This window comes from Rhinopithecus bieti, unplaced genomic scaffold (assembly GCF_001698545.2).
Source record: "Rhinopithecus bieti isolate Rb0 unplaced genomic scaffold, ASM169854v2 scaffold_17182, whole genome shotgun sequence".
NCBI lineage: Eukaryota > Metazoa > Chordata > Mammalia > Primates > Cercopithecidae > Rhinopithecus > Rhinopithecus bieti.
The window spans coordinates 217,064-244,528 of NW_016808817.1; the positions used below are offsets into that span (position 1 = coordinate 217,064).

Sequence of the window (27,465 nt, forward strand, 5' to 3'; positions counted from 1 at the left end):
TCCGAGGGCGGGACTCAACCAGGCTCTACGTGGAGAAATGCCATTGGCCTGTAGTTTATCTTTCACTTTCCTGCCCCGGGTGTGAGCAAGAATTTCCTGCACTTCCTCTAGGAAAATTCCTTTGTGCAGATCAGGCCCTGGATTGGTGAGTGAATCCTAACCATGTCTTTCCTGGCCTGCCTTCACTCTTCTCCCTGGACTCACCACTTCTGCACTGGTGTCTGAAGGTATATTGAGTGACTTTGTGGAGGGCAGAAGTAGGAAGTCTTTGGGACAAAACTGAATTTACCTTGGTGAGTTTAACTTATCTGAAAAGCTATTCGGGATGGGGAAAAGACACAGTTCACAGACGTCCTGCTGCCAGAGCTGACTGAGGGGAATAGAGCTGCCTGGTGGGCAGGCAGATTTGAAAGAAGGGAGAGCTTTAAAGTGAAGCGCTTTGTTTCCTGGAAGGCTGGTTATTTTTCCACGCTGACTCTCTCCCCATCCCCTCCTTATTCTGTAAGTTTTTGTTGAACTTTGCTGTAGAGAGCCAGAATTCTCTCTTTCAGTGCCTTCTCCCAACAACGGCAAAGACAGGGACCTTGGAACCCTAATAATTTAATGCCTATCAGTGTGCTAATGTAGTGTTTCTGCATAACTCTACAGGTCAGCTCTCATCACCTGGGCCTGTCTCTGTGGCATCAACTTGGTGGTGTGACAGCTGTCCAGCTCTGTAGCCTTGTCATTGTCACTGGTAAATGGAGTTATTTCCCTAGTTCATATTGGTTACAAAGATAATGGCAAAAAAAGGCAAGCAGGTTTTATTTCTTGCTAGGAGTGGAGAATAAGAGAACTCCTTCTCTAAAGCCCCCTCCCCCGAAACAGTGGAAAGCATGGGCTTTAAAAGAACTCTGCATGGGAAGAGAGAGGAGTGTTAGCCTGCAGGGTGGAGCTCCAGTTGTGCCACCTCTGTTTATAAACACGTCTTCATACAACCCGTGCCACAAAGTGGTAGAGATTTTCTTGTTTGCTGTTGGGGTGGGGTAACACTCTAGTGATATGTTAATGATCTAAAGGTAATGAGGGATTGTCTGTTCCAGTTTACACTGGTTTGGGGGTCTAATTTCCCCCTTGGATCTGGTCGGGGTGAAGATCTGGACCATGCTGAGCAGTCTGGCTTCTTTAAGCAGCTTTGTCTATAAATAAAGGGAATAAAGAAAGACTTTAAGAAAGATAACTTTCCCAGTTATTTCATCAGGGCTTCCCTGGTGACAGCATCTGTTTACCCTTACTAGGGCACCAAGTCCAGACTCAGGGAACAACTGGATTTCCTTAAAAATCATTAACCTTGCTCCTCCCTCTCCTTGGGCCATATGTGCCCTGCAAAAGCAGAGCTTAGGTGAGATACAAAGAGCAGCAGAAGCATGTGAAAGAATACCCAGAGATGGCACCGTTTCTACCTTTTAATAAACAAAATGAGTACTTGTGTAAACCAAAAATAAAATTCTGTGGCCCCTAGCCACCTGAATGGACTTTCTCAGCCAGGCTGCTCTTAAAATGTAACCTGAAAGACTGATTCAGGCCATGACAGGAAGTGGGAGTGGGACCTGACTCGTTATTTCTCTCCAGCACGAACTTCAATATAGACCGTAAGTCTGGTAAGAAACATTTCAGTCTATTCTCTCTGAAGCCTGATACCCTAAGGCTGCATCTGCACAGTAACAACTTTGGTCACCACAGTTGCTTATCCGAACCCAGACACTTCCTTTCTATTGATCCCAGGTCTTTAGATAAAGACAATTATCAACCAGAGTCTTTCTTAAATGTATTTGATTGAAGTATCTTGTCTCCTTAAAATATATGAAACCAAGCTACACCCCAACCAGTTTGGACACAAGTTCTTAGGATCTCCTGAGGGCTGTGTCATGGGGCATCGTCACTCATATTTGGCACAGAATAAATCTCTTCAAAATATTTTACAGTTTGACCCTTTTCATCGACACTTGGTTGATGTTAATGATATCAGATGTCAGAAATGGTGTGATAACAGGATCTTGAGACACATGAGAGAGGGAGTCTCTCTCATGGGGACCCTCTGTATTCAATTCCAAATGTCCTTCCCATGAAAGATATAGCTGCACTTAAGCTAATTCAAGCTTATATGGAAGACTCCAGGCAAAACTGTTTCCTCATCCCAACTTCCCTTCATCTGACCAAATCTTACTGCCTTAAGGTTGATTTTGGAGAGTTCACCTCTGCTTCATGTTTCTTATCCCTGCTTCTGGTGATAAATCAGTGTTTGGCACCCATCTTCTGAGCTCATACAGAATACCTTTCTCATGGCATTGTAAACCAAATAAACTAATGGAAGGGGGCCTCAATCAATTTGGATGTTTATTTTGCCAGGGTTGAGGACATGCCTAGGAAAAAAGAACTCAAAATCACAGGATCATCTGTGATTCATGCTTTTTCCAAAGGGGGTTTGAGGATTTCAGTATTTAAAGGGGAAAGAGAAAAGAAAAAATGGAGGAGAGTCGATAAAAGAAGCAAAAGGTTACATTCTTTTGAGGCTTTAGCTAGCGTTAGCTGAATCCATAATTTACATGTTAAAGGAGGGCTTGGAGGAGTAATCAATTATGCACTGTCTCCCACTCAGTGAATCTGCATTTTTACAAAAGATAAACAGGGAGTAGCAGAAACAGTCAAACATGCATTTGTCTCAGGTGAGCTGAGGGATGATTTATCCTCTGTCTTTGTCCCATACTAGTGAAGATAAGCTTGCTAATTGACATTGTCAGGGTGAAATTCAACAGATGTCCGTTTCAGAGTAAAGACCTTGGGGCCCACAAGAAATTTCCTTGTGAGCAAATTGTGAGGGAAGCCACCTGGGAGGTATGTAGCCCTCTATCTTTGCAGCTATCTATTTAGGAACAAAATACTATAGAAGGTGGTTTTGCGTGGCCCAATTCCCAAGCTTTAGCATTCCCTTTGACATAGTGAGTTTGGGGCCCCAGATTGTTATTTTCCTTTCACACCATATATTTCAAGATTTTAGAATTGATTCAATAATCTTTGGCTTCTATTTTTTTTATTTTGCTAGTATGGTGGGGAGTATACCATTAAATGGTTGTGATATTGTGAAATACGTTTGGTCTTCATCACTGTTTCCTAGCATACATCTCCTACAATTCTTGAATCTGCAAAGTGGTAAGTGTCTTTTTGTATGATAATTAATCAATTGATGGCTGGCAGCCCCTCAGTAGCTTCAGGAGTGGGGGTCCTCGCCAGAAAGACTAAGGCAGAAAATGAGGGTTGGGACTTTCAGCTCCACCCACCAACCTCTGGGGAGAAGAGAGAGGCTAAAGGTTAAATTGTACTGATAGCCAGTGATTTAATCGATAATACCAATGTAATGATGCCTCCATGAAAACCTAAAAGGTCAGGGTTCAATGAGGTTCCAAATAGCTGAACACTTGGAGGTTTCTGGAGCGTAGTGTGCCTGCTGAGGGCAGGGAAGCTCCATGCCCCTTCTCTCATGTGTCAGCCTATGCCTCTATCTGTATACTTTGTGATGTCCTTCATAATAAACCAGTACATATAAAGGGGAGAACCCTGACTTATAGCCAGTCAGGCAGAAGCACAGGTAAAACAAGCTGAGTCTTGCAGTTGGCATCAGAAGTTGAGGGGCAGTCTGTGGGCCCAAGCCTTCAGCATGTGGAATCTGATGCTGTCTCCAGGTATAGTGTCAGAATTGAATTAGAAGACACCTCACTGGAGTTTGCTGCTGAAAGAAGGTCTCCTTCTAGTTTTGGGAAAAACCCTGGCAAATTTGATCACAGAAGTCTTCTGTGTTGATTGTTTACTGAGAGTATAAGCTATGCTGAGTTTCTGTGTTTCCTACACAGTACTATGGATACAGCTCTGACTGGAGGAACATCAGGTTTTTGGTCTTGGCGCTGATAGGATTAATGACATGTACACACGTGGAGTGATTTTAAGGAGCAAAAAGTTTAATAGGCAAGAAGGAAGGAAGGAAGAAGAAAAGAGCTCTCCCAAACAGAGACAGGGGAAGGGGGGATTTGGCAAAGAGAAAAACCTCTTGTGTGGTGGAAAAGTGGCTGCTTCTACTAGGGGGCTGGAGGAGGTGGTGTCTGATTTGCATAGAACTCAGGGGATTGGTTTGACCAGGCATGTCATTCATGTGACTCGGGAAAAAACTGGCCCTCTCACCCTAGCCTTTCAATACACAAATGCAGGGCACCACAATGTTGTACACATGGTGGGGATATGTGGTGGCAGCTATATTGCCAGGCACATACTGGGGCAAGGAAGAAGATGGTGGGAATCACCAGGTTTGGATGGACCCAGTTTCTAATGGCCAGCATTTGCATATTACAACTTGCTGGCCCAGCTCTGAGAGCCGGGGCTTTTCTGCTAGACGAATGTTTCTGGAGCTGCTTTAAAACAAACGAAAACTTCCCAAGGACCCCTTTTCCTCTCTATCTGCCTAAAATAATTTCTTAATAACTCCTATAACAGTATTAGGTGATATTGCTTAGCAAATGAATCTCAGTACAATTTCATTTTTCCCACCTATGTATGAAAGGTGATGCCTTCCCATATAACATCAGTAATTTGCAGCTATATTATGCTTAGAGAAACAGTTTCACCCTGGTCACAGGAGAAGAAAGTTCTGTCTATATGCATATTGCTCGGATTTTACAAAAACTTGTTATTGTCTTGCAGTGTCTTTGTTGCTTGTGTTTAGCTGTCACCTCTAGGACATGTTGGATTTACATTTTCATGATCTCAGATGCCAGAAGGTCCATGTGTAAGGTGCAATAACCTGACATGCATGGCAGGTTGCTGACCTGAGAGATACCAGGCAGATAATTGTGTTCCCATCTCAACCTCCCTGACTGCTGTGCAGCCCTTGGGTCACTGCTTAGGTAGTGGTGGGGTTAGCCCCATGTGTGAAAATTCTGGTTCCTCTGCATATTCCTCTTACTATGTCTGTTATGGCAGCAGTTACTTTGACATGGGCTCCTTGTAATATCACATTAAACATAAATTTCACAGCCTCTTGGCAGAAGGCAGTCTCTTCCTCTCTCCTGTAGGCTCTTGATGCATCTCAGTGCTGATGCAATTTTTTATGGAATAAAAGATAAATGGAGTCCTAACTCTCATGTTTGGATCACAACTTGAGACATAAACAAGGCTAGACATTATCATATGATCTAAACCTCTGATCTTCTGATACAGGCCAATGTCCCTGAAGCATAACAGTATATGCTGTTGGCCCATTTTCAGTATCTAATACCACTGGATGGATTGTGCCTCCATCCCACCTTCATTCAGCCTTGTTCTTTATGGCCTTCACAGATGATGGGAGGAGTGTACAGTTTTTGTAGGTCTGAATTTATCTCCATATAGCCTTTATAACATTTCTGTCTTTTTCAGAGCAAGGGAAAGACTCATCAACTGTCTCATAGTGGAGATCTTTGTTTTACCATGAACGCTTGACAGCCAGCAACACATCAGTATCCATTAAGGTCTTCTCTTACCTTGTTTTTAGCTTTACAGCTCCATTTACCTGGAACTCCTGACAGCCCTTGATCCTAGATTGAGGCCACAGGGTCATTACTGAACCCAGGTCTGTCAGTCAACATCTCTGAGCCACCACTCTGTGATATTTCCCTGACTGAACACCAGCAGCAGTTTCCAATCTGATTTGCAGTTTCCCTTGTGGGAGATAATAGCCCTAAACTAGCGAGGTTCATGTAGTTCAGCCAGGGTATGCAGGACAGAAGAACCATGTGGCACAGCCTCCTCAGATGAGTTCTCAGTGAGAGTCCCTAGGGTAGTACAAGAGGTATTATCTCTATCATGTGAGTTTTTTAAGAAATGAAACTGGCTGGATGTGTGTGAAACTGTTGTAGGTTAGATAAGCTTAGTACCCCAAAGGACTGATTATCTTGTGAAAGTTCATGAGAACAGTTCTCAGGGACTTAAAAAAGGGACATACCTGGTTTTGTGGTGGAAAATGAGGTCTGTTCCTACCAACTGGAATTTAAGATCTATATACAGCCTTCCTAGTCCAAATCTGCTTTATATATCAGAATATATTTACTATCAATATATTATTGTACTATACTATTACTATATATTTCTATTACAGAATATATTGCTGTCAATAACAGCCTCATGTAGGCTAGCAAGACAGCTGACATTTCACTATTGTAACCCAATAAATTTCCCAGAAGAAAACAATACCAGAAGGATAAGCTAGTATCATCTTTACAGGAGAAAAGAGCTCAAGCCTGATATTAACCCTTTGTTCCCACATGTGTAGTCTAGTTCCCAACACTGTTCCTTTTATCTCGATTTATCTCTCACTCTCATTTGCTCTCCATTTGCTCCATCACCTTGTCCTGTAAGCTGTCATCAGCTCTCTCCTATATCCTAACTAATCTTCCCCCTTGCACACTAGATCTGTCTAACCTTTCGCAACCCATGCTCAAAGTTAATGATGTCCCCACTTCTGCTGATTGAGACTGATAACTTTAATGGACAGTTGACACTAATAATTTTTCCTGGTTCTTTTTTTTTCTTTTGAGACGGAGTTTTGCTCTTGTTGCCCAGGCCGGAGTGCAATGGCGTGATCTTGGCTCACCGCAACCTCCACCTCCAGGGTTCAAGTGATTCTCCTGCCTCAGCCTCCCGAGTAGCTGGGATTATAGGCATAAGCCACCATGCCTGGCTAATTTTGTGTTTTTAGTAGAGGCGTGGTTTCTCTGTGTTGGTCACTGGTCTTGAACTCCCGACCTCAGGTGATCTGCCTGCCTCGGCCTCCCAAAGTGGTGGGATTACAGACGTGAGCCACTGCGCCCAGTCTAATTTTTCATCACTCTTAAGAAAGAGTTCCCAAATGTTATGTCATTTGGGATGTGTCACATTTTCTGATCCCTGTGATACTAAAAGTCTAACAGGTCTGTGCACAATATGCACCATAATAGGTCTGTGCACAAGAGGAAACTGGCAACTTAAAACCCTTAGATGTTGCATTTTCCATGAACAAGTTATTCATATATGTAATTTCTTCTACTAATACATTTGCCCTGTTCTCATCCTACGTTTTCTCATATCATGCTTCAGTTAAACCTTTATGTTTTCAATTAGTAATTCTTGGATAACCCTTGCTTCGCTTCATTATTTGACTTCTCAAGAGCACTTACCTCTCTCTAGTAGTATTCATCATATCTGCTATTTTGTATATATATGGCTGATCATTTAGTTTACTATAATGTTTTAGGTGAATGCCAAGTTTACAGTAGATTAAACACCACATTAATCTTTGTCTTGATTGTGGTCCAGTTGCTAGCATATAATCAATCTGCAACAATAATTTGTCAAATTGTGGCAGGCCAAGTTTCACTAATGCAGGCCTCCATAACAACTATTTCAGCACTAACTGAGTGTTAAGTTACTTTTTTTTTTTTTTTTTTTCAGACACAGCCTTGCTCTGTTGCCTAGGCTGGAGTGTAGTGGTATGATCTCAGCTCTTTGCAACCCCCACCTTCAAGGTTGAAGCAATTCTCCTGCCTCAGCCACCCAAGTAGCTGGGATTACAGGCACCCACCACCAAGCCCAGCTAATTTTTGTATTTTTAGTAGAGACAGAATTTCACCATGTTGGCCAAGCTGGTCTTGAACTCCCTGCCTCAGGTGATCCGCCTGCCTTGGTCTCTCAAAGTGCTAGGATTACAAGCATGAGCCACCACACCTGGCTGGTTAAGTTAAATATTAAAAGCTGAGGCCAGGCGTGGTGTCTCACGCCTGTAATCCCAGCACTTCGGGTGGCCGAGGCAGGCGGATCACAAGGTCAGGATTTCGAGACCAGCCTGGCCAATATGGTGAAACCCCGTTTCTACCAAAAATACAAAAATTAGCCGGGTGTGGTGGTGCGTGCCTGTGGTCCCAGGTGCTCGGGAGGCTGAGGCAGAGGAGTCACTTGAACCTGGGAGGCGGATGTTGCGGTGAGCCAAGATTGAGCCATTGCATTCCAGCCTGGGCAAAAGAGCAAGACTCTGTCTCAAAAAAATAAATAAATAAATAAATAAAAGCTGATAGAGCCAGTGCCCTTATACAAAGGCTGGAATGTAATAGAAGCCCACCGAGAGTTTTGCCCAGGCCTTTCCTGGGCCTTGAAGCATGACAAGATAACGAAGGAATTGATTAGGACCTGTTTAGGATTAAAAAAGTTGTAGGGGAGTCTGAAGGAACTCCCCAAACCTTAATGATTTAGCAGGAGAGACAAGATAAGGGTAATCACCCCAGCACCTGGACCCATCTAGATTAAGTAAATTTACTGAGGCTCCAGAGGAAGGTCTTTAAAACTCAGACTTTAGTTATAGATTAGAAGAAGAAGTTAATCACTTATGTTTTTAGACGAATGCACAACTATACCTAGACATATAGCTTAGAAGGTATATAAGCTCTGGAAAACTTTGTAATTTTAGTCGGTCTGGCAATATTTCTAGGCCTTCTCTGCGTATGCAGTTACAGAAATAAAAACTCCCTTCTTTCCCAGTAAATCTGCATCTTGTTATTGGGCCGCGAGAATAAGCAGCCGACCCTTCGTTTGGTCCAGGAACAAAATCATCTCATCTAATATTTTAAGACTTCTCTCTCAAGACTGATATCCATTTCCTCTGTGTTTCTAGTTTTCAAGTCTCTGACATGTGTGATCCACTGAGTATTTCTCTATCATTACTTTCTACACTATGTCCATACCTTTAGGCTCCCATAAATGTCCTTGGCAAACTTTCAGGACGAGACTCCCCAGAACCTTCCAGCTGTTGTGGATTCCTCTACTTCCAACCCCAATTACTCTGAGTATTAATTGAATATATGCCATTATCTCCATTTGTCATCAATTAACCAAAAGAGTAGCAAAGAGGCCACTGAAAGAGGACCCTGAATACGGGGTCATCTCAGGTCACCATATTGAAGATAAATAATTTTTGTAAATCACTTATTCTGTCTATTTATAAATTTGATGAAACAGTCATTCACTCTGCTGATAATAAGAGCAATCATTGCAAATGTACAGTGAGTGATGAGATCTGTTACACTGCATATAAGGTAGTCAGAGCAGGTATTTTTGTTAATACAACATGTAAGGAGGGAATTTAATAAAATCATACGAACATCAGAGAAACATTTCATGCTGAGAGGAGAGCAAATGTGAAAGGCCTGAGGCATAAATGATTTGGTGATTGTAATATTGAGGATGTGTTTTGGCTTGGGAAAGAAAAGCCCTGAGAGATGATGGATCACACAAAGATCTTGGTAGAAAAGACCTCAGTCTGTTTTCTATTCATTGAAAGTAAAGAAAAATGATAACCAACGCACAGATAAGAACAGAATTTGTCATATGACACGAACTGGGAGTAAAGTATTTAAGGTGATTACGAAAAGCCCTTATTACCAGGTAACCAAACATGTTTTCTTATTTCTCCCCTTTTTTTTGTCCTTAACTATTTTCATCTTGCCCATTTTCTAATTGTGCACAATCAATATCCTTTCTATTTCTACCTTTCTTACTTAGTCCCATTTTAACCTTCCCAATCATGCAGGGATCTGTGAACAAGACGAACCTCAGCAGCCAGGACAGGCAGGAGCAGTGGAGCAGCTGCTATGGCTTCTGGAATCCTGGTTAATATAAAGGAGGAGGTGACCTGCCCCATCTGCCTGGAACTCCTGACAGAACCCCTGAGTCTGCACTGCGGCCACAGCTTCTGCCAAGCGTGCATCACTGCAAACCACAAGAAGTCCATGCTATACAAAGAAGGAGAGAGAAGCTGCCCTGTGTGCCGGATCAGTTACCAGCCTGAGAACATACGGCCTAATCGGCATGTGGCCAACATAGTGGAGAAGCTCAGGGAGGTCAAGTTGAGCCCAGAAGAGGGGCAGAAGGTTGATCACTGTGCACGCCATGGAGAGAAACTCCTACTCTTCTGTCAGGAGGACAGGAAGGTCATTTGCTGGCTTTGTGAGCGGTCTCAGGAGCACCGTGGTCACCACACGTTCCTCATGGAGGAAGTTGCCCAGGAGTACCACGTAAGAGACTGGGATGGAAAGAAGAGAGGGCAGAAAATGGGACCTGATGGAAAATTTTCACTTTGCCTTTGACATTAATTGTCTTGTCATCATAGACCTGAGGCCTGGGATTATTTTTTTCGTGCTACGCTTAACTTCTGAGGCTTGAAGGACGGTTTTTTGCATTTCATCCAATTACTGGAGAATAATCCTAGAGTATATATTCCCGGCCAGGAGTAAATATTTTGTACCTTAGGTTAGATGGGTAGAGATTTGGTGTCCAAGAAAAGCTCTGATTACCCCTTTCAGCAGGAGAGTAACTGGAGTGGGTTGAGATACAAGTTCTTTCCTTGCTGCAGGATCAGATTTTTCTTCTAGGACAAAAAGAATCAGTCTACTCATGGTGAGGAGATGAGGAGGTCTATTACCTGAGATGTAGGGAGCACATTCGCCAATGTAAGTTTTCTTCCAAGTCATGGATTCTCATTGCCATTCTCACAGTTTCTGCAAATTTGTTTCTTCTGAGATCAACCTGATTTCACGTTTATACTCTATCTAGGTGCTGGGAAAGCTCATAGCTTGACTATGGTGTGATTCCTTTCTCACAGGTGAAGCTCCAGACAGCTCTGGAGATGCTGAGGCAGAAGCAGCAGGAAGCTGAAAAGTTGGAAGCTGACATCAGAGAAGAGAAAGCTTCCTGGAAGGCAAGAGGATGTGGTTCCCGAAGGAGTTAGCTAGAAATCTGGGCAGGACCATGGGAAGGAGCTTTTTTCCTGTTTATTCCCTGATACTTGATAAGTCCAGATGTCATTTGATTAGTCCTCTTCATTCTTTCCCTGATGGGGTGTGGTGGCTGGGGAGTAAATATGCCACAATGAACACAGACATCTGTAGGGAGCTGTTTACATGAAGGATCTCTCTGGTGAGGATGGCTAGTGAATCCTGCATTCTATTTTTGTGCTACTTTCTGAGTCCATGACTCTACTTTAGGAAGACATTTGGCGGTGGCTCATGATTCTTTCCTCAATGTTCAACTTTTGTCAGGGAGTTTGAGCTTGGGCTGATAAAAGTAATACAGGCAGGCATGAGTGTCCCGGACAACTGTGTGAAAGGCAAACTACATCCAGGTAACCCATTTTGACTCAGAATGAACCTCAACATACCCATTCAAGGTCATTGTTTTAAAATGTCATGAAGGAAAAGAAATAGGAAAATCAGCTTTCCTAAGACCTACTCTCCTGCTACTGTGTCCCACCTTGTGAGAACTCCCCAAAAGAAACAGTTCTTTTTCTAACTAACGCCTCTGCCTGGTAGACTGAGTGCCCCTTTCTCTTTTCTCATCTCTGAAGATTCAAATAGACTACGACAAAACCAACGTCTTGGCAGATTTTGAGCAACTGAGAGAGATCCTGGACTGGGAGGAGAGCAATGAGCTGCAGAACCTGGAGAAGGAGGAGGAAGACATTCTGAAAAGCCTTACGAAGTCTGAAACTGAGATGGTGCAGCAGACCCAGTACCTGAGAGAGCTCATCTCAGATCTGGAGCATCGGTTGCAGGGGTCAATGATGGAGCTGCTGCAGGTAAAAAGTGGAAAGAAGCCTGAGCATTAAGATTAAAGAAAAGTGAAGGCTATTTCCTTTTCTGTGTTGCTGTGCTCTTTCTAATATTAACAATGTTCCTTGCAGGACCGCTTTTCTGAATCAGTTGCTGACGTTATAGGAATAATTGAATGTAGAAGTAGCAAGAGATAATTCCATTTTTATTAATTTATCCAGAGCAGTACACAAATTTGACATAGTAGAGATGATCAGTTAGCTCTAGTTATGTTTGATGGGTTCCTGTTCTCTGTAATCCAGTGTTGAGCCCTTATCAGTGCATTTTTCATTGCTTAGCTTAGCCAGTGGCAAACAAATACATGTCAAAATACAAGATGCTTTTTATTGTTTCCCTTCATGAAATTAATTGAGACTTTTCCCTTTATTTTCTGAAAAAAAATAAGTAACTGCTATCACTTCTTCTTTATATGCTGAATAGAATTCACTAGTAAAGGTCGGGCATAGTGGATCACGACATCGGGAGATCGAGACCATCCTGGCTAACACGGTGAAACCCCGTCTCTACTAAAAATACAAAAAATTAGCCGGGTGTGGTGGCAAGTGCCTGTAATCCCAGCTACTCGGGAGGCTGAGGCAGGAGAATGGCGTGAACCCGGGAGGCGGAGTTTGCAGTGAGCCAAGATGGCGCCACTGCACTCCAGCCTGGGCGACAGTGCAAGACTCCATCTCAGAAAAAAAAACAAAAACAAAAACTGCGCTCATCCCAATTTTCATGATGTTAACTATAATTGTTAACTATAATTGCCACATTGTGCAATAGAGCTTTTAAAGATAGTCTTCTTTTCATTCTGAAGTTGGTATCCTTTTACCAACATTGGCCTGAACTCTCCCTACACCCCAGCTCCTGGAAACCCGTCTTCCACTCTCTACTTTTATGAGCTCAACTATTTTTTACATCTACATACTAAGTGATATTATACAGTATTTGTCTTTCTATTCCTGAGTTACTTTACTTAAAGTTCTCCATGGTGTGAGATAGTCTTCTGCATATGGCTATCCAGTTGTTCCAACACAGTGTATCGAAGAGACTGTCCTTCCCTCAATGAATGCTGTTACCACTGTCAAAAACTAACTGATCATAAAGGTATGAATTTTTTTCTGGGTTACTATACTGTTCCATTGGTCTATGTGTCTGTTTCTAATGTTAGCACTGTACTGTTTGGATTACTATAGCTTCATAATATATTTTGAAGTCAGGTATGATGCTTCCAGCATTATTCTTTTTGTTCAGGTTTTCTTTGGTGATTTAGGATCTTTTCTGGTCCCATACAAACTTGAGGGTTTTTTTTTCTTTAATCTATTTTTGTAAGAAATGTCAGAATTTCAGTAAGGATTGCATGGAATCTGTAATTTACTTTGGGTAGCATGTACATTTAAGGATATTACAACTAGACTACCACCATATTACAACTCATCATTACAGCAGCCTTAGAGCAGGCTTATAAGAGGTCCTAAAGGGAGTGCTAAACATGAAATAGAAAGAACAACTGATACCAAAAAAAACACACTAATGCACATACCCTACAGACAATATAAAACAAGTACACAATCAAGTCTACCTAACAGCCAACGAACAGCATAATGTCACATATCAATACTAACCCAGAATGTAAATGAGCTCAATCCCCTACTTAAAAGACATAAAGTGGCAAAAGGAATAAAAAGATAAGACTCAACCCCGTCTGCTGTCTTCAAAAGACCCATCATGTAATGACACCCACAGGCTCAAAGCAAGGGTGTGGAGAAAGACCTAATGGAAATGGAAAACAAAAAGGAGCAGGAGTAGCTATTCTTATATCAGATAAAACATACTTTTTAAACAATGACAACTAAGGACAAAAAAGAGCAAACATGATAAAGGGTATCATTCAACAGGAAGACTTAACCATCTTAAATATATATGCACCATAGGTGGGAACACTCAGATTCACAAAACAAACTTTTCTTCACCTGAGAAAAGACTTAGACGACCTCACAACAATACTGGGAGACATCAACATTTCACTGAAAGCATTAGACAGATCATCAAGGCAGAAAACTAACAAACTCTGGACTTAAACATGACCCTTGACCAACTGGATCTAATACACATCTACAAAATACTTCATGAAACAACCACAGAAAATACATTTTTCTCATCTGGACCAGAACATATTCTATCATCAGTCACATGTTGAGTCATAAAACAAGTCTCAATATTTATTAAAAAAAGAAACAAAACTGGCCAGGCGCGGTGGCTCACGCCTGTAATCCCAGCACTTTGGGAGGCCGAGGCGGGTGGATCACAAGGTCAAGAGATCGAGACCATTCTGGCCAACATGGTGAAACCCCGTCTCTACTAAAAATACAAAAATTAGCCAGGCATGGTAGTGGGCACCTGTAGTCCCAGCTACTCAGGAGGCTGAGGCAGAAGAATGGCGTGAACCCGGGAGGCGGAGGTTGCAGTGAGCCAAGATCGTGCCACTGCACTCCAGCCTGGGCGACAGAGCCAGACTCCGTCTCAAAAAAAAACAAAACAAAACAAAACAAAAAAAGCTGAAATCACACCAAGCACACTTATGAACTGCAGTACAATAAAAATGGAAATCAATATCAAGGAGACCTCTCAAAACTACACAAATACATGCAAATTAAACAACTTGCTCCTTAATAACTCCTGAGTGAATACTGACATTAAGGCAGGAATCAAAAAATTATTTGAAAACTATAAAAATAAGAACAAAACTTACAAAAATCTCTGGCATGCAGCTAAAACAATTAAGAGGAAACTTTATAGCACAAAGCACCTTCATTAAAGAGTTAGAAAGATTTCAAATTAACAATCTAACTTTCCATCTAGAAGAGTGAGAAAGAAAAGAATGAACCATTCCTCCAAGGTAGCGGAGGAAAATAAATAAGTAAAACTGGAGAAGAACTGAATAAAATTGAGGCACACAAACCCATGCAAAAGATTACTGAAGCTAACAGTTGGTTCTTCAAAAGAATAAACAAAACTGGGTTTTCAAATTTGTTGTTTCCTATGTTTATGTCTGTACGTTTGCAGAAGGACATAATTTAGTTTCTGTGCACTGGCTTTGTTTGTTTTCCAAGATTCTAGGCATACTGTCTGCTATGGTTCAAGGGCAAGCTTGCTGCTTCAGCATTCAGGCAGGGTGGCCCAGAGTCAGGAGGTGACCAGGCCTGGCAGCTGACTCTACGGGGTTAGACCTATAGCCTGGGTCCATGACAGTGAGCCTAGAGCCTGTATCTCTGGGGGCTATCCTGAATCCTCAATTCACAGGTCTTGATCTGATACTGCAGCGGGCCTTGAGCTAAAGTTAGCAGAATCTGGCCAGTTCATGGGCTCTGATCTGGCACTAGGGTCCACTGGGAGTGGACCTGGATCCTAAGTATACTGGAGCCCAGTCTAGACACTCTAGGTCCTCTGGAGCCTGGGTCAACAGTGACCCTCCTGGTGCTGGAGCCAGTGTTTAGTCTGGGTTTGCTAAGGCGAGTCCGGAGCCCAAGATCACAGGCACTGACCTTGGTGCTAGAATAGAAGCTGATTGTGCAGGTGCTATCCTAGAGCGTAGGTCCACAAGTACAGACCTGGGTCCTGAGGCCTCGGGGGCTGGCCTGGAACAAGGATACAGTGGCAGAGCTGGAGCTGGATGCAGTCCAGCAATGTGTTCTATTTGGACAGGCTTTGCATTCGGTGGGCTGGAGCAGGCCTGGATTCTGAGTCTGCTGGCTTGTGGACTCACAGGATCAAGCCTGGAGGGTAAGGCCATGGGGGACTGGCCTGGCACTGAACAGGCCTGGAGCCTGTGTTCTCAAATACCTACCTGGTGTTTGCGGCCAAGGGTGCTGAGCTGGCACTGTAGTGGGACTGAAGCCTGGAGCCAGAGGGAATGCTGTGGTGTTGGGTGGGCCTGTGTCATGTGTCTGCAGGAGCTAGGCTGAAGGATGTGTCTGCAGGTACCCATGATGACTAATACTGTGGAAGTCAGTGTGATGCTGTGGCAGACTTAAAGCCTGGGGCCACTGGGGAAAGCCTGAACCTAGGCCATGCTAGAAGGCTGATTCTGTGGGGGCTGACCTGGCACCAGGGCCAGTATGCACCCTGGGGTAAACCTGGCTCTGGGGCAGGATTATAGACTGAGTCCATTGGGCAGGACTTGAGCCTGAGGCTGCGGGATACTGTGTGGCATAGGGTTGGGCTTGGAGATTCGGTCCGTGGGTACTGGCCTGTATATGCAGGGACTGAACTGAAGGCTAGGTTCAGAATTGTCAGCCTGATAACTAGGGATACAGGGCTAGATCTGGTGCTGGTATGGGCCAGAAGCCTGTGGCCATCAGGGCCTGAGGTCAGCCTGGCTGTGGAGCCAATCTGGAGCCTGAGGCTATCGGACTGTCCTGAAACTGAGAATGGCCCTACCACTGAGGGCAACCTGCCATTTAGATGGCCCATAGACTGAGTCCACTGCACAGATCTGGAGCCTAGGGCTGTGAGATACAGCCTGGAGGCTTATCCGTAGGTACCAGTCTGGAGTCTGGTGCCTTCAGACCTGCCAGATGGGGTTTTACTAGATTGAGCCCAGTGTTAGGGCCTGAGGTAACTTTTGGTGCTGATTTTCCCCTCTTTCTCCTTGTGGGGGTTGCCTCTCACATGCTATGCTGCCTAGAGTTGTAAGAGGGGTGAAATGGAAAATGTAAAACTGTCCTTCCTACATTCTTCCATGAGTGTTTTTCTTATTTCTGTGCTATACCCAGATGCTGTAAGCTCCTACCCTATTTCTTAGTTCTGGTGAGGTGTTTTAGTTCTTGGATGGTGGTTTAAATTGTTTTTGTGGGGAGACAACTGCTAGAGACTCCTATGATACTATTTTGCTGACACCCATCTGCAGTTCCTTTCATTTCTATCTACAGCACACACACTTATGTCTCCTCTTTTATTCCTGATTTTGGTGATTTTGTTTTCTCTCCCCTTTTTTGTCCTTTCAGTTATATTTGGTCAATTTTATTAACTTTTACGAGGTTAAAAGGCTTTTGCTATATTGATTTTATCTTTTTTTAAACTTTCTATATAGTTTCTGCTCTGATCTTTATTATTTCATCTTTTTCATTGAGTTTTTTTGTTGTTGTTCCTTTCCTAATGTCCTAAGGTGAAATCTTAGATACTGTGAAATCTTTTTTTTCTGATATAGTGTTTATTCAGTGAATTGTTTAAACTGTATCTCATACATTTTAATTTTTGAGTTTTCATTCAGCTCAGTGTATTTTCTAATTTTCTTTGTGATTCTTTAGTTTTCTCTTGGGTTTTTCAGAAAAGTAGTGTTTAATTTTAAAGCATTTAAGAATTTTTTAAATGTTTCTTCTGCTGTGGATTTCAAATCCCATTCCTTGGTAATCAGATAACTTGTTGTATCATTTGTTAATGCATTAAAACTTACGGTATGGAACATTACATGAGCAGGAAAATGTTTTATATGCATTTGAAAAGAATATGTACTTTGCACTCATTTGGTGAAATAATCTAAAGATGTCCGTTAGGTCAAGCTAACTGATAGTGTTGTCTTCTATATCCTTTATGGTTTTTATACCAGCCTCTCAATTAATTACTGAGAGTAAATTATTGAAATCTTCACCAGTTGTTACTGAGTTGTCTGTTTTCCATTTTTTAATTCTTTATATATTGTTTTCAGTATTTTGAAGCTCTGTTGTTAAGTGAAGATACACTAATATTGTTATTTCCTCTTGACATATTGAACCTTTCTTTCATTATGAAATATTCCTGTTATTCTCACTTAGCAGTTCTTGCCTTACAGTATCTTTGGTCTAATATTAATATATCTACTTGAGTTGTCTTATGGTTAAAGCTTTCATAGTATATATATTTTATTTCTACTTTGGGTTTATTTATGCCTTTGAATCTAATATATGCTCTTCTGTAGTTAGTGATAACTGAATCTTCTTCTTTGCCCAGTCTGTCTGACGGTCTCTGACTTTCCATTTGGGTTTTCATTATAACATCTAATGCAATTATTGATACAGTTTTACTTAAATTTATCATTTTGCTATTTGTTTTCTATATTTCTGCTGTCTTTTTTGATGTTGTTATTTTCTATATCCTTAACTGGCTTCGTTTGTGTTAAATAAATATTCTCCAATGTATATTTTAGTTTTCTTTTTCAGCTGTATGACACTAGTATTCTTCCTAGTGGTTGCTTTAATGATTACAATATGCATCTTGTCCTATCACAGCCAGCTTCTGATTAATGGTAACTTAATTCCAGTAAAATACAGAAACTTTCCTTCAATATTGCTTCATTTTCTTCATCTTTGGTTATCATTTTGTCATATATCTCACATGCACATATGTTATAACCTACTAATATAGTATTGAGTTACTTTGTAATAAACTTAATGTCTTTTGAAGTTATTAAGAAAATACTTGGGGAAATAAACTATAGCTTCTTTTATCTTAACTCACATTTTATAGTATTACCATTTTGTTTAGGTTTTGAGTAAATCTTTGGAGGAAATTAATTTCAACTGAAGAAAATTTAAAAAATATTTTTGGGAAGAAATATTTATGGGAAGAAATATTTTGCAAGGGCTCACACCTGTAATCCCAGAAATTTGGGAGGCTGGGGCAGGTGGATCACCTGAGGTCAGGAGTTCAAGATCAGCTGGCCAACATGCAGAAACCCCATCTCTACTAAAAATGCAAAAATTAGCTGGGCATAGTGGCACGTGCATGTAATCCCACCTACTTGAGAAACTGAGGCAGGAGAATCACTTGAACCTGGGAGGCAGAGGTTACAGTGAGTTGAGATGGTGCCACTGCAATCCAGCCTGGACAACAGAGCCAGACTCCGTCTCAAAAAAAAAAAAAAAGAAAAAAAAGGAAAAAACATTTTTTCTTCCATCTTCCAGCAACAAATTCTCTCAGTCTTCATCTGAGAATATTTTTTCTTCATATTTGAAGAAAATTTTTGCTTTATATGGAGTTTGGAGTTGACAGTTTCTTTTAGTGCTTTCAATAAGTCAGTCTAGTCTTTTCTGTCATCTATTATTATTTAGATGAGAAGTCAGCTATTAACTATATTGAAAGTATACCTTATATAATGATTAATTTTTCTCTTGCTGCTTTAATTTTTTCTTTGCTTTGATTGTAGCCTTTGGAAGTTTTTCTATGATATATGGATCTCATTAGTTATTTAACCTGAGATTCATTGAACACAGATGAATATATTGATATAGATGAAATATTAATTTTTATAGAATTTAAACTATTTTTCCCCTATTATTCTTTTCTACTTGAAAATGTAGCAACATACATGTAATAGGTCTTAAAACGGGTTTTAGAAATCTTTTCCTCTCTTCTTTCCTTCTGGAAGACCTATTACATGTACATTGCTACATTGCTACATTGTGACATCTGACATGTCTTTGAGGCTACTTTTGTTGTTTAAGTCTTTTTTCTCCCTATTCTTTAAATGAGAAAATTTTTATTGATGCAGCTTTTCAGGTTCAACGACCTTTTTGTGTGCTGTGGAGCACTTTCAGCAAATATTTCATTATTGTTATTTTACTTAAAATTTTCAGAATTTTTATTTCCTTATCATTTCTCTCTCTTGAGCGTATCTATTTTTTTGAGTCATTGTTTTTATACGTCAATCCTTTAAGCATAGTTCTCCTTAGTTTTTTAACCTATTTGCAATAGTTGCTTTGAAGTCTTTATCTTCTAGTTCCAACATCTGGTGTCACTTGAGGATATTTTCAATTTATTGTTTTGGGGTTGTGTGTGTGTGTGTGTGTGTGTGTGTGTGTGTGTGTGTTTAAATCCCCCTGAGCTGTGGTGTTCTATCTTGTTCCATCTTGTTTCTTTGTATGTGTATACATTTCTTTTGTAAATAAAAAATATATATATATATATATTTTAGACAGAGTCTCACTCTGTCGCCCATGCTAGTATGTAGTAGTGCGATCTTGACTCACTATAGCCTTGACCTCCTGAACTCAAGCAATCCCCTCACCTCAGTCCCCAGAGTAGCTGCGACCACAGCTCCACACTACCATGCTCACCTAATTTTTGTATTTTTTGTAGAGATGGGATTTCACCATGTTGCCCAGGCTGGTTTCAAGCCACTTGCCTCAGCCTCCCAAAGTCCTGGGATCACAGGAATGATCCACTGCAGCTGGTCAAAATGTACAGTTTTGTTACTTTGTAGTTTCTGAGACTTCCCATCCTCCAGTCTCTACCCAGCAAGAAGTGTTCCTGTATCTTCATTTAGTTACTTCCCTATGGTTGCTACTGTCTCTGCTGTGTTTAAAGAAAACTCAAATATAAATTTTAAGTTTGGCATCCTAGCTTTGCCCTGTATGTCCATGTATCTTTGGTTTGCCTCTAATCTCGAATAGAAGTTATATTCAATCCCCTCAAGGCAGTAAGGCTTCTGTCCTCTCCTGATGAATCTGTGCTTGGGTTAGTGAGATTGCCCAAATTAATTCAAAGTTAAGGCTGTTTTAAAATCTGCTACAATTTACTCACTGATACATTGTTTCACTTATCCTTTCCATATGTGTGTGTCTTTAGCATGGCCAGGGTTGCATATAACTTACTTCTAGTTAAGTTAATATATGTAATTCCTGTTGTTTCCAGCCACAGTGCATTAGTGCTTTTAAGATGGGCATCTGGGCTGGCACGGTGGCTCGTGCCTGTAATCCTAGCACTTTGGGAGGCAGAGTCGGGCGGATCACCAGGTCAGGAGATCGAGATCATCCTGGCTAACACGGTGAAACTTTGTCTCTACTAAAAAAATAAAATAAAAAATNCATAGTGTCCAAGAACGTAAACTTCAATAACTGAGAGTAATCTCTGATTGCTTTGAATTTTTTAAAAGTTTTAGGGATTCCTTATCTAATTTATTTTTTAATATCATTTCTCTTTTATATGTACACAAAATTGGTGTAACTAAATAAACAAAGTGCTGTTTGAATAAGTATAAAATACAAACTATAAGTGATAAGAAAATATTGTATCATCTGTTTAAATGGCGATGTTTACTTCGTCTCTTTCAGAGGCCAAGAACAGGGGTGCGTCTTATCATTGAAGGTCTCTTAGATACAAGGAAAAGTAGTGGCTATTTGATTATTGAGAATTCCCAAAACAACACAAGGCACTTTTTTGTTTGTTTGTTTGTTTTCTGAGACAGAATATCACTCTGTTATCCAGGCTAGAGAGCAGTGTGATCTCAGCTCACTACAACCTCTGTCTCCTGGGCTCAAGCAATTCTTGTGCCTCAACCTTCAGAGGAGCTGAAATTACAGGCATGCACCACCACCCCTGGCTAATTTTTGTATTTTTGGTAGAGACGGGGTTTCACCATGTTGGCCAGGCTGGTCTTGAACTATTGACCTCAAGGGATCCGCCCACCTCAACCTCCCAAAGTGCTGGAATTACAGGCATGAGTCACTACACCCAGTCACAAGACACCTTCTTTACAGGACACAGAAATTACAGGATAGGCCATGACTCCAGAGTGAATTCAGATAGTGCTCCTATTGAGACCAGATGAGAACTGAAGAAACAGAAGCAAAAGGATTGAGGAGACATTGAGTAAACAGCAGTTCCTAATGGGAATTGGATAAATACATAAATAAAAATTTAAATAAATAGTAATACAAATAGGAATTTACACATACAGGAATAAAAATGAAACTTCTCTTGGTCATTCTATCAAAATTGTGAGTGAAACTTCCCTCCCAAGTATTGCCACTCCTATTGAATCATGGAGGTCTAATTAGCTATTTTGCAGGAATAAACATCTTTGTCTATGAGTAGGTAAAGTCAAAGAAAAGAATTTAGTGAAAATCTATCTTTATTGAAAACTAAAATTATAGGTACTTTGCTAATTAGTTCAGAATAGCCCATTTAAGTTGCCATATATCCAAAAATACTACTGGGGCTTACTGGAAACATTCATCATTGTGCTACAATCTGACACATTTCATTTTGTTGATTTGTGTATGGAAATGCTCAAATTTTCTTCTCAATCCTTCAGAGCAAATGGGTATAAAAACTCCCAGTTCAGGGACAGGCAAAGTGGCTCACACCTGTAATTCCAGCACTTTGGGAGGCCGAGTTTTGAGGATCTCTTGAGGCCCGGAGTTCAGTTTAAGATGAGCTGGGTAATACAGCGAGGTCTTGTTCTCTACAAAAATATGCAAAATTAGCCAGGCATGATGGTGTGCACCTGAAGCCCCAACTACTTGGGAGGCTGAGGTAGGAGGATCACTTGAGCCTAGGAGTTCTAGGCTGCAGTGAACTAGGATCATACTACTGCTCTCCAGCCTGGGTGACAGAGCAAGATTCCAACTCAAAGAGGAAAGGAAGAAAAAAAGAAAAAAAGAAGGAAGGAAGGAAGGAAGGAAGGAGGGAGGGAGGGAGGGAGGGAGGGAAGGAAGGAAGGAAAGAAAAGAAAAGAAAATATCTATACTTGTTTCGTACACTTGTTTGCTTATAACCTCAGCAAAAGCCACATAAACATCTTGAGCACTATTATTCATTCATCTTTGATTCTTCAAAACGTGACATAATGCCTGCAGAATAAGTTTATATATAAGCTTTGTTGTTTATTTTTGTGATTTTGTTTTTGTTTAGTAATGGGGTCTTACTCTGCAACCCAGACTGGAGTGCAGTAGTGTGATCCTAGCTCAATGCAGCCTCAATCAAACTTCTGGGCTCAAGAAATTCTCCCACCTTGGCTTCCCAAGTAGTTGGGACTACAGGCTCATGCCACCATGCTTGGCTAATTTTTTTTTAATTTTTTGTAGAGATGGGGTCATGCCATGTTGCATAGGCTGTATATCTGTTTAATAAATCAATGAAGCGGCTGGGCACGGTGGCTCAAGCCTGTAATCCCAGCACTTTGGGAGACCGAGACAGGAGGATCACGAGGTCAGATCGAGACCAACCTGGCTAACACGGTGAAACTCCGTCTCTACTAAAAAAATACAAAAAAACTAGCCGGGCGAGGTGGCGGGCGCCTGTAGTCCCAGCTACTCAGGAGGCTGAGGCAGGAGAATGGCGTTAAACCCGGGAGGCGGAGCTTGCAGTGAGCTGAGATCCGGCCACTGCACTCCAGCCTGGGAGACAGAGCGAGACTCTGTCTCAGAAAAAAAAATAATAATAAATCAAAGAAGCACTAATTATTTAAATCATTTCATGGAGAGCCATATACATTTGGAGAAAAACAAATTGGCAGTCACTTCTTTTCCTTCTAAACATGTCCCATCTGCAGAAACCAGAAACCTTTTCCACAAGGATGAAAGCTATTTCTGCATTTAAGGGAACTTGAAAACCTCACATGAGTCTTCTGGGATGATTGCCCTGAGTCTTATCTGTGCTTTTTTGTCTTTCACACTGTCACCATCTCCATTCTCAGCACATTAGGGACTGGGGGAAATGTGATGAAACTTTCTAAGTGAGGAGAGACTATTTATTTCTTAATTGATGTTTTCTCTCTTCTTCCCAGGGTGTGGATGGCATCATAAAAAGGTATGTGTGGGAGGACAGAGATGGTCCTTTTGTGCAGTGAGGAGACATTTATAGCCATTAGAATTGTCCTGGTTTTAATTAGAATAAAACATCTCCCAGGGCAGAAAAATTTTGATATTGTTTTATCATAAATTTCTGGTCACAAATGAGCATTTGAATGTTCTGTAACTATTAAGAATAGACCAGATTTGGCCAGGTGTGGTGACTCAAGCCTATAATCCCAGCACTTTGGGACACCAAGGCAGGCAGATCAGGAGTTTGAGACCAGCCTGGCCAACATGACAAAACCCCGTCTCTATCAAAAAAAAAAAACAAAAAACAAAAATTAGGGGGGTGTGGTGGCACACGTCTGTAATCCCAGCTATTTGGGAGGCTGAGGCATGAGAATTGCTTGAATCTGGGAGGCAGAGGTTGCAGTGAGCCAAGACTGTGCCACTGCACTCCAGTCTGGGTGACAAAGTGAGAGTCTGTCTTAGAAAAATCAATAAAATTAAAGAAAAAAAAAAAGGAATAGACCAGATTCTATGGCAGAAAATTTGGGTGGTGGAGACTCAGTGTGGGTCAGTAGTGGTTTCAGGGATAAGGTGTTGCAGTATCAGACCCCTGTGCCATCACCATTTTATTACCTACATCTAGTTCTGTTTCTGTATTTAATAGGTACTTGACTTATTTTGAAAGGGCCATATCTTCTTTTTCTGCCACATACCCCTAATTGTCCATTGGGACAATTCCCACATGTTTGTATTTTCCTCCTGGAAAAAGACCTGTTCCTTCTTCATTTATATTTAGATTTCCAAAATCAGATGTTTATTTGTGGAATAATATTTCAAAATAATATCCTGGATAATATGTGGTCATGGTACAAAGAATTGATCCATCTCAGTTGCATTCTTTAGAAGAGCATAAAAAGTTGCTATTCTTGTGTCTAAAATTGCATACCTCACACACTTATGTGGTGGTATCAAGTTCTTTCTAACCACATGAAATTCAGGCCAGTAATAGTTTGGTGCACATAATATCTCATTTGCCAAGTGTTTGTAATTTTTCCCAGAAATCTGAAACCTTAGCTGTTATCTGAGTACCTCCCTGCTGGGAATAGCTTTGAAGGTCTTAGGCCTCTCCAAACAGGACTCCTCTCTTGATATGTCTCAAATACCCAGGAGCCAGGTTCTCCAGGTTCTGCAACCTAACTTTCTAACCATCTCCCTGGGAACTCACATACATAGCGATGATGTGTCCACCCATTAAATGTTAGGGTTTCTTTTGTAAGGCACCAAAGTTTTGTTTTGTTTTGTTTTAAAATCCTTTTTTTTTTTTTAATAATGTTATATGAGTTTAAAAATGTAGACGGGGAGAGGTTAATTATTTCATTTTAGAAGGAAGACACTGTGCTTCTGAGAGGTTAAACTCTTCCCACGTTCTCACAGAAAGTAAGTGGGAAGGTAAACAGGAGAATATTTTGTTTACCTCCAGGGTCAAGAGTGTGCTCTCTCCCTTCTCAGGATCCCCAAGAAGAGAGTTCAGTGCATCAATGGGCTGAAATGATAGGAAGTCAGGGGTGTTCCAGAGGACACAAGGTAGAGGTTTGGAATAATTTTTTTTTTTTTTTTTTTAAACTCTTAGGATTTGAGAACATGACCTTTGAAGAAGCCAAAACTTTTCCCAAAATCAAAGGAGAGTGTTTCGAGCTCCTGATCTGAAAGGAATGCTAGACATGTTTAGAGGTGAGGAGAGCTGGATCAACAACAGGGTTGTGGAATTCATGTGGTGTTAGGGTGCTAAATGGGGAAGAGGGTGCAGTTTCCAAATACGGATAGAGGGTATAGGGGAGGATAGATATTGTCTGCTGCTGATGGGATTATATTTAATGGGAAATGGCTAGGTGGCTGCTTCATCCCATCATTCAGCAATTTACTGCCCTAATAATATAGGGCATACTTTTCCAAATCTGGAGACAAAGTGAATTTCAGTGCTAACTCCTTTGCTTGTATTCAATATTACGCATTTTTATAATTTCAGAGCTAACAGATGTCCGACGCTACTGGGGTAAGGAGAAATCACATTATCATCAGCCACCCTGTGGCTTATCATTATTATTATCTTTATCTTTTAAAATTTTATGTTCTCTGTTAGGTCTCGTGTTTTAAGATTTATGATTCTCCTTCCAATACACACATAACTTACCCCTCCTTATAACTTCTGAACAAGTTTCCTCGTTTTCTCTCAAGTCTTTATCAAGATTTCTCTCATATCACAAATAAAGTTACATTATATCCCTTAACTGACCTGTTAATTTTTCTACAGTTGATGTGACACTGGCTCCAAACAACATTTCACATGCTGTCATTGCTGAAGATAAGAGACAAGTGAGCTCTCCGAACCCACAGATAATGTATCAGGCACCAGGGACATTATTTCAGTCAATCAAGAATTTCATTTATTGTACTGGCGTCCTAGGCTCCCAAAGTATCACATCAGGGAAACATTACTGGGAGGTAGATGTGTCCAAGAAAAGTGCTTGGATCCTGGGGGTATGTGCTGGCTTCCAACCCGATGCAATGTATAATATTGAACAAAATGAAAATTATCAGCCTAAATATGGCTACTGGGTTATAGGGTTACAGAAAGGAGTTAAATATAGTGTTTTCCAGGATGGTTCCTCACATACTCCTTTTGCTCCTTTCATTGTGCCCCTCTCTGTTATTATTTGTCCTGATCGTGTTGGAGTTTTCGTAGACTATGAGGCTTGCACTGTCTCATTCTTCAATATCACAAACCATGGATTTCTCATCTATAAGTTTTCTCAGTGTTCTTTTTCTAAGCCTGTATTTCCATATTTAAATCCTAGAAAATGTACAGTCCCCATGACTCTGTGCTCACCAAGCTCTTGAACCTTCTTACACACTCAGACCCTTCTGTACAGCACCTCTTGTCCATGTGCATCTCATACACCTGAACTCAGTTGCATCATTTTAACCATCTTTTCCTTGCTGTCTCCCTTCTTTCTATTTGAATGTCCTGCACTCATCAGTAAAATGTAATAATTATCTTGTGCCATATTCTCCCCAATATTTTATTGACATTTGATAGCAATTTCTTTCATCATTTTCCATACTCCCAAGGAAAATTGACTTATACCTCATAAAATGAGACCACTATTTAGGTATTACTTCTGCCAAATATTTATCATCCAGTTGCCTCTGACACTGACTAAGAAGATGAGAAAAAGCTTTTCAACAGCCTTTCTATATCATCGTGTGATAGTTGTTCACCAATGAATGAGTCCTTAGTCCTGTGTCAGTTTACCCTTGATGCCCCATTTGTGAAAGAGTTAAAGAGAAAATATCATAAATGGTATACTCTAAGTGTAGAGGTTTTGTATCTAGAGGATCTGAGTTCAACTCCTGTCTCTCCATATACTAGCAGTGTAACTGTGAATAGCATACTTAAATGGCTGTGCTGCTTTTCTTTTCTTTCTTTCTTTTTTTTTTTTTGAGATGGAGTTTTGCTCTTGTTCCTCAGGCTGGAGTGAAATGGTGCGATCTCGGCTCACTGCAACCTCCACCTCCCAGATTCAAGCAATTCTCCTACTCAGCCTCCCAAGTTGCTGGGATTACAGGCGCCCACCACCACCCCTGGCTAAATTTGTATTTTTACTAGAGACAGGGTTTCTCCATGTTGTATTGGTTAGGCTCATCTAGAACTCCTGACCTCAGATGATCCACCCGCCTCGGCCTCCCAAAGTGCTGGGATTACAGGCATGAGCTACCGCACCCAGCCTGTGCTTATTTTCTTAAAATAATTTTTGTATTAAAAACTTCACATTAAATAAGTCCTAATGTTTTATTTCATAGTTCATAGTAGGGTGACTAGAGTCAACAATAACATTATTGCATATATTTGTTTTTTGTTTTTTTTTTTTTTTTTGAGACGGAGTATCGCTCTTCGCCGGCCTGGGAGGCATGTGGCCGGATCTCAGCGCACTGCAAGCTCCGCCTCCCGGGTTGTACGCCCATTCTCCTGCCTCACCGCGCGCCTCCCACGCCGCCCTGACTACAGTCGCGCAGCCACCTGCGCCGCGGCTATCTTTTTTGTATCTTTTTTTTAGTGAGAGCGGGGTTTCACCGGTGTTAGCCCAGGATGGTCTCGAACCTCACTGACCTCCGTGATTGCGCCCGTCTCGGCCTCCCAAAGTGCTGGGATTACAGGCTTGAGCCACCGC

General features: G+C 41.2%; 1 protein-coding gene across 1 annotated transcript; it reads left to right on the top strand.

The window, feature by feature from the left end:
* Window positions 1–66: 66 nt before the first annotated feature.
* TRIM5 (tripartite motif containing 5) lies at window positions 67–26,759 on the top strand. The gene is given in 8 exon segments (XM_017887309.1): window positions 67–293; window positions 9,620–10,103; window positions 10,691–10,786; window positions 11,432–11,662; window positions 23,221–23,243; window positions 24,867–24,967; window positions 25,263–25,289; window positions 25,548–26,759. Coding segments are annotated over 7 exon segments (1,488 nt in total). The 5' UTR covers window positions 67–293; window positions 9,620–9,680; the 3' UTR covers window positions 26,135–26,759.
* The last annotated feature ends 706 nt before the right edge of the window (window positions 26,760–27,465 follow it).